The 8035-nt window shown below is 58.4% G+C and overlaps 1 protein-coding gene across 11 annotated transcripts in view; it reads right to left on the bottom strand.

Annotated features, from left to right (window-relative positions):
• The window catches only part of TANC2 (tetratricopeptide repeat, ankyrin repeat and coiled-coil containing 2), a 193032-nt gene that overhangs the window by 114230 nt on the left and 70767 nt on the right, over positions 1 to 8035 (bottom strand). For 6 of the 11 annotated variants that reach the window (XM_021377628.1, XM_021377631.1, XM_021377626.1 and 3 more), the window contains 2 exons: positions 5757 to 5828; positions 3887 to 4066 (listed from right to left, as the gene is read on the bottom strand). In XM_021377628.1, the coding sequence (XP_021233303.1) occupies positions 3887 to 4066; positions 5757 to 5828 (252 nt within the window). The remainder of the gene's footprint in view (positions 1 to 3886; positions 4067 to 5756; positions 5829 to 8035) is intronic. The other 5 variants (XM_021377630.1, XM_021377636.1, XM_021377632.1 and 2 more) reach the window with 3 other exon arrangements.

The following is an 8035-nucleotide window of genomic DNA, read 5'->3' as shown; positions in this document are numbered from 1 at the left end:
GACTGACAGCTCAGATCTGTAGCCTGGACCCAGAGATCAGACCCACAGATCAGACCCACAGATCAGACCCACAGCCTGGCCCCGCAGCCCAGCCCTGCACAGCTCCATGCCGTCAGCCCGGGGCTGCGATGCAGGTGTCAGCTCCCGCTGCCCACGCCAACTCCGTGCCCCCCAGCTGCCCCCCAGCACACGTCACCTCTGCGTCTTGGCTGTCCCCATGGAGTGGGCTCCGAGACGGTTTCGGGAGCGCTCAGAGACACGGCTCCCTCTCTTCGTTAATCCTCTCGCTATTAGAGAGCCCTTCCCTCCTTCCAGAACGCTGCAGCAAATGTAGACTACCTGCCTCCCTTGGGGGAAAAAGGAAGGATTTTTACACCGTTCCTCGCTCCGCCGGCGTTCAATTTGCCCTTTTTTTTTCGAGCCAAGTGTTGAAGGAACAGGTCAACGATGGCGCAGCAGCGCGGGGCTGACGATCCACCGGCGCTCCCGGAACGACTGGGAGTGAGGAGAGGGGCAGCGATGCAGCCCAGGACCGGAGCCGATGAATGGTGCAGTGCTGCGGTTGGCATGGCAACGGAGAGAAAAAAAAAGCAGCCCCATATAAGGAGCTGTGACATGGATTCTGGGAACAATTTATACCAAGAGGCTGGCGGCCCTCGGATGCTTTAAAGCCGCAGCGTCCCCATCTCCTCGCTTCCCAGCCGGCATTGTTCAGCTGGAAGCGGGAGACGCGTGCACGGGGAACCTTGCACAGATCGCAGCGGAGCGAGGTGGTTTTGCAGTGCTTTCCAAGCAGGATTGCGTGAAGGAAGGACAAAGGGAACGGCACTGAGCTGACTGTGCCCCAAAGGAAGGGCCCGCGCCCGCCCGGGGAGCGCCGCGATGCAGCAACCTGCAGCAGCAGCACGGAGCAGCTGCACTGTGCCGGGAACATCCAGCAGCACAGAGCATCCTCGGGTGCATGGCTGCACTGAAAGGCAGCTCAGACACACAGCTGCCACAGCGAGCTAAGGCAGAGCCAAGGTTTAGACCCCGTGCTGCAGCGCAGTGGGGAAAGACACGCTATTTTGCACTGTGATCCACGGGAAAACCACGTTATCTTGCACTACAGCCAGGGGAAAAGCGCATTGTTTCACGCTGCTGTCAGTGTCTTTCACCTGATGCGTGCACAGGCAGCGCGCTGCAAGCACAAGGGCTGCAGCTCCTGCACCGAGAGCTGATGAACAGGTCGCTCTGAAGGCCCTGCTCAGCAAGCACGGCTTGAAGCCTTTAGAAATGCTCCCGCTCCGAAAGAATTAAGTTTGGGATCCGTTACCCAACAGAACAATTAAAAATAGCCCAGCATGGCGAGAAGTAAAATTACTCCCGTGCGTGCAAACGTGCAGCATGGGAACGGCAAATCTTGCTGGGGGTTTGTTTGGTGCTTTATTACTTTCTTCCCTGTTTTCTCAGACCCTCTTCCCACTGGGCTTCCTAATAAAGCTGTGGTTATGAACAGAACAAATGCAGTGACACAGACTGCACGCACTGCCCCAAAGCATCCTCAGCCACCGCTGCCCCACTGCTACCAATGCAGGAGTAGGGCAGAGCACATCAGTTAGGCTCACTGTTCCCCCACCCCTTAGAGCCACAGCGACCTTAGGTTCCCTTTCATCCAGCAGAGGGGAAATTGCAACCACACTGAATATTTATCAGCCCCGCACCAGGGCTCTGCACACAGCAAACAGAGATCAGGCTGCCAGCGAGCAAGGCAGCCCTCTGCTGAGGAAACCAGGGCACCACGGGGTGGTTTTCAACCCAGGGTGGAAATCGTCACCGTGCTGTGGATGGAAAGCTGGCCTGTGCACAAATCAGTGCATCCACAGCTTTGAAAGGTGACATTAAAGTGAACAGAGAGCGCTGCAGTGTCTTCTGGGCCAGCTTCTCTGCGCTACACAGCCTTATTTCCCTTTCTAAAGGGTTAAATTAAGAGCCTAATGAAGGGATGCCCCGAGATGCCAACCCCTGCAGGTGCCTTCCTGCCCTCTCGGTGCTGCTCCTCCTATGGGGAACACGTGCATCCAACTCCAGAAGCGCCTGCAACACTTCAGCCCTTGAACAGGAACCGTGCTGCTCCACTTCCACCCCTGAAGAACTGCAGGAAGCACGGAAGGGAGCATGGCACAGCTGGGAATTGTTGCACGTGGTTCTACATTTCCAGGGGGAAAAAAACACAGAGCCAACACAGCATCCATGAAGGGCACCGTCCCGCTGCCCGAGCACCGCGCAGATACGGAGATGATGACAGGAATGGGTTCGCTGCACTGAGCACCAAACAACTGGATCATTCCTCAACGATTTTCCATGATTTTCTTCCCCCCTCTGCCTGCAGCTGCAGGAGTGCTCGGAGTTTGGAAGCTCTCAGATGGGTAACGGATAGGAGAACGTTAAGAAATGGACAAGGAGATGTGCTAAGAGCTGCAAACAACAACCAGCGGAACAACGCGGCTCCTCCAGCTCCTCTCCACGTTGCCTCAACGAAAGCAAACAAATTCCTCTAAATGACTGCACGCGGATGCAAAATAAACACCTCCCTTGCACCGCACCAACAGTAAATTAAAACTAATAATTACAAAAATCACGCTGCTCCACCGACGCACGGATGCACGCTTTGAATTCCAAGTACGCTGCAGCTCCACCGAGAGCACCAAGATGCGTACGCGTGAAATCAGAGCGCGCGTCCAGGCTGCGCCGCCTCTGCTGGGGATGGGGCTTCTAAAGGGATGCAAAGGTGCTCAAGTACAAAGCACCCACCTTCCCAATGCGTTCCCAATGGAGGCACGTGGCTGTCCCCAAACCGCAGGTCCAAAGGGAGAGCCGGCTGCTAACAAAGCCAGGAAGGCAACCTGCAAGGTTTCCAGGCTCGCCAGCTGCTTGCTCCCATCCCATCTCAAGCGTTGCACGTGAACAGCCCTAATTCCTCACGGAGACAAAAAGCCTCATTTCAAGGAGCTGGGTTACCAGAACCCAGCGTGGAAGCAGATAGGAATCCACAGCTTCTGCCCTCCCTCTGCTAAATGCACACCCAGGCGGGCACCAAACCAAACCAGCGCTGCACCTCCTGTCCCCACCCATGGCCGCAGCATTGGCCACAAGTGGGGTCGGGATGGATGCCTTCAGAGATCCCCTCCATCTCTAAGGGTTCCATGGTTCTATGAAGCTCTACAAGGGGAATGATGTGCTTGCAACAGAGCAGCGGCTGCGAGATGGCAGCTGGGGCTGCTCCATCCATGGGACGTGGGCACGACTGGGACCACAAGCTGCTCCAACAGCAGGAGGAAATCCTTCCACGCTTGGCACAAATGGAGGACACCTCTCCCCATCCCCCGCGGCCACGCAGCCCATCCTCAGCACAACCACTGAGCCCTTTTCAATTTCTCCTTTCACCAGTGGGCAGGAAGAGCAGGGCACGGAGCACAGCGGGCCGCAGCAAGAGCAGAATCAAGGATCTTGGCTACAAATCGGTCTGGAGGGTTCCCTCGGCGTAATGCCGCACCCCGGCCACTTGATTTCAAGATGGGCACAGAGGAAGGTCCAATTTTAGGCAAGAAGCAAGCTTCCCAAAGCTCCAACCACGCTTCTCAATGGCTGCTAAACACCAGCCGCTTTGGGAAACCCACCTGCTTTAAACCCCAGTGACATGAAACAGAAACAAAGCCCCAAAGCAAAGATCCCTCTGCCGCACAGTGTCGTTATTTTCCCGCTGCACTCTCCCAGCCTCCAAACTTTCAGCACAGCGTTCTCTCGCAACCGGTAACACTTCCCTTGGGCGTAACCAACGTTCTCTTACACATTTTGCACCGACGGACCAAAAAAGCCCCCACCGAACGTTATTTAAAGTCCTTACCAGGCAACTTCTTCACGGGTTGGAGCCGAACACTGATAGACTGATGTGTGAGTAAGGGGGAGGATGGAAGGGAGCGGGACATGCCCTCCATAATCCGAAACTGCTGCATACCTTCGGTCACGGGGAGCGGCGGGATGGCGTAGTCTGCGTCGAAAGCACAGTCGTTCTCTGTGGAGGTGCCTGGGGGGGGGACACAAAGAAGAGAGCGCGGTGACGAGGGGAAGGCTCCGCGGGTTTGGGTTCATCCCCCCCCCCCTCCCCCTGGCTGTTGTCTTGCCCGCCAAGAAATAACCGTATTTCTCCAGCAGCATTTCTCCAGATTGCAAACGTGCACTACTTGTTTGGGTTTTGCTCGCTCGCGTTTCGGGGACCTGCAGGCACCCGGCTTGACTTTAATCCCGACAATCCAGAAACGCTCTGATTTTTTGTATTAGCAGCTGTCCCAGCTCTGCCCAGCCGGCGTGGGACGCGTGCAGAGCCCAACACGGGACGACTGAAAGCACCACAACGCGTTCTCAATATCACCAAAAGCATAACGAGATTACACACACTGCACTCCCATAGGGGCCAGGTTTCAGCTCGCAGCGCCTGCTGCCCACGGCTCAGCACCATGACATCTGCTCCCCTCCTCACCACGCGCTCAGGAACGTTGGTTGATATGTTTTATTCCTTACAGGTTGTCCTTTACTGCCACAAACTGGGCCAGACCCCAGTGTTTTTCTGTTCATTTCATGCTGCTTTAATGAAGCACGCACAGGGATGCTCCTGCAGAGCACGTCCCTTTAAGGGCGCGTGGAGCATCGTTCATCCCTAGCTTTAATTTTGCACAGTGCAATGTTGGGGTCGCGGTGAGCTCGGCAGCATTGCTCACTGTGCAGCTCTGCTCACTCTGCAGCCCGTCCCCAAGCACGTGCCAGCACCAGGAGGGCAAATGGTGCCAGTGCCAGCACGGCATCAGCATGCACAGAGCTCTGCCCAAGTGCTGGTGCTTGCCTGAAGCTAAGGGAAACTGAGCAGTGGGAAAAAAAGGAACGGCAGCAACACTGGGGATCACTCACAGCCACACAGAAGCACACCCAGCAAGAAGATGAGCTCCCACTCCAGCCAGAGGGTTCGTCCCTGCACAGCTGGAGCCCTCAGCCCGTCCTGTGAGCGCTGTGCTGAAGAACTGGACTGCAAGCATCCATGCACTGCAGGAGCCGTGCTGCTCCGCATCTCCCTGCGAGTGCCGGGACATGCATCCAGCACAGCCTCGGGGGGCAGACGCCACCGGGATGGTACTCTTTGGCAAGGAAAACGTTGCAAAAAAACAAAGAAACCCAAAGCAAGCAGGTCCTCTGCCCCAAATCTGCACCAACACAGCGCAAACAAACGGGAGAACAACGCACACAGCAGCAGACAAGGAAGTGAGCACGGCTCAGCCCAGGGCAGCAGCAGCGGCCGCTCCATGCGCGGCGAGAGAAGCACTGCTGCATGCAAGCTGCCGTGGAGCTCCTGCAGTTAACATCAGAGAGGAACGAGGGGGCTGACAGTTCTGTTTCCAAATGCAACGCTTTAAGACGACAACAGAACGGCTCCTACGTTAGCAAAGCGGTTTTGGCTGCTGACGCTGCACGGCGGCGGTGCTGCACCGTGGGGCTCCGAGCAGCGGCACAGAGCTCAGCTCTGCACACAGAGCCACGGTGCAGCCGTGCCACCAAGGGATGCAAGCTCCTTCGAACCCTGAACGGTTCTGGGGGGTCCCAGCGAGCTCGCGGCTGCAGGGGTTGCACAACAGCTGCAGACGATCACAGGGGCTGCAAGAAACAGACGGACACAGAGCAGCGCACGGAGAAGCGAGGCCCCGAGGGAGAGCAGCAGCAGCCATTACCTTGCCCAGATCGGCTCTGCCGGGCGTCTACACTTGCCTGTCTTCGGTCTGGCGGCTCCTCGCTCCCTCCATCTGCATGAGAACCAAAACAGCACAAGTAGAACATGGCAGCGGACAGGTCAGGCAGATGCAGCTTCTCCTTGAGCCCCATGGCCGAAGGAGCCCCGCCACGAGGAAACGCAACGCTGTGTCAAACTGCTTCCCTTTGAAGCTATCTGCCGGGCTACGAAGCGGGCAGGCAGGCGAGAACGGGACGCTGCTCGTCGTGGCCCCTTCTGGGCTGCAGCTAGCGAGCCACAAACCCGCCCGGATCGATGGGGAGGGGCACGGTGCACGGCAGCACACAATTAATTGCACGCTGGCCTCCATCGATCAGCTGGCCGGATTAGAAACAATGGCTGCGCGCGTCAATAGGGACATGGGGGCACATGGGGCTGGCGTGGGCTGGAAGCAGAAAGCAGCCCCAGCTACAGCGCTGCTCAGAGAGCAGAAGCAGGCCCTGACAATGCACGGTGCTGTGCAGAGGGTGCGAACCCACGGCGAGGAGGGAAGCTCTGGCAGCACCCAACGTCAGCTGGGATGCAAACTGCTGCGTTACCCACGGCCCCAAGAGCTGCTTCTGCATTTGGGATTCCAGCACCGAACACCCTCACGTAGCGGGGGCTGTGGAGCACTGCCTGCACCTTTTGCAACACGCGGCGCTGCTCCGAGCGCTGCTGGGTGTGTGCATGCAGCAAGCACCGGGACGGCCCCCGCTGCAAGCATGCACGGGTAGCTGTGAGGTCAGGAAGGAGGCAAGCCAAGTTGGAGCCCCAGACAAACAGCGAGCACCACGTGGGTCTAAGGACCAGAGGTTCCAGAAGAGTGCTAGCACCAAGCAGACACCCCCAGTTCATGGAAAGGAGACACTGCAGAGGGTGGTGCACCCAGCACAGCCCTGCAGGCACCCAGCTGTGTGGGATGCTGCTGGGAAAGCCCCGACCTCAGAACCGCATCCAGCTGCTGTGACAGGGAGGGACTATTTGGGGACGTCCCGCTGCTTTGTAAGATATTCTAGAATTCACAGAATAACTTTTTCCTCAGCACTTTGCAGCGCGATTGAGGGTGCAGTGCAACTCTGAGCGCAGCTCAAAGCGTTTGCACGGTGACAGCAGATCACTTTGCACTACGTTAACAACGCAGCTTTGGTAACAAACAGCCAAACAAACTCACTCTAAACCACCCTTCCACTCACTTATCACAAAGAGCCACACGATACCCCAAAAAAACTCGTGTGTGCAGCGTGCAAGAGCAGCAAGGGGACTCACACCTTTCTGTGCAGGGAGGCAGGAGTGCAAAGCAGCAGCGTGCACGCGGCCACAGCTGTTCTGAGCTAGCAGGAGCATGCATGGAGGTGGATGGCACTGTGTTGACACTGGGATGGGGGCAAAGCAGGGCAGGGAGCAAGCTGCAGGCAGGCAGGGAGCAAGCTGCAGGCAGGCAGGGAGCAAGCTGCAGGCAGGCAGGGAGCAAGCTGCAGGCAGGGAGCAGACAGGGAAGGAATTGCAGGCAGGGAGCAAGCTGCATGCAGGCAGGGAGCAGACAGGGAAGGAGCTGCAGGCAGGGAACAGACAGGGAAGGAGCTGCAGGCAGGGAACAAGCTGCACGCAGGCAGGGAGCAGACAGGGAAGGAGCAGCGGGCAGGGAGCAGCGCTGCAGGTCACGCTGCCAGCAGCGCACGGTGAGAGCAAAGCACTGCACAGCACGGAGCTGCTGGAGGCCTCGCAGAGCTGCAGCCGTGGAGCGATGCAGATGCACGCAGGGTGGGAGGGCTGAGCCGCGGTGACTCAGCACCCGGGGCCGATGCTGAGGGAAACACAGCGCAGCGGATGGGAGGTGCCCACCGGCGGCGAGGGATGCAGGCGGGGAACAGCACCACGCTGCTACGCGCTACCTGCAAGTTATCTCCACGCGCATGCAGAAAAAGGAGCAAATCGCTAAGAGAACGCTACCGCCCGCACGCTCCCTGAGTTCCGCCCGCTGAAGCAGGCGGGCAGGAGCGGCACGCTGTGCACGGCCGCCCCGCAGCGCTGCCCGGTGCCGTGCAGCACAACACCGCTCCGCGCGAGTCAGCCCCGCTTACACAGCGCTCTGCGCGAAGCATCGCTCGCGGGATTGCGGGCAGCACCGCACGCACCGAGCCCGCTCCGCTCCGCTCTGCTCCTCCGCTCCGCCCGCTGCCCGCCCCGCAAGCCTCGCCGCCTCCAGCTGCCAGGCTACCGTTCAAAACCAGTGACAGA

The sequence above is a fragment of the Numida meleagris genome, chromosome 26, assembly GCF_002078875.1.
Source record: "Numida meleagris isolate 19003 breed g44 Domestic line chromosome 26, NumMel1.0, whole genome shotgun sequence".
Classification (NCBI taxonomy): Eukaryota; Metazoa; Chordata; class Aves; order Galliformes; family Numididae; genus Numida; species Numida meleagris.
Note: the sequence above shows the minus strand (reverse complement) of the source record. Positions and strands in the feature narration are given on the sequence as shown.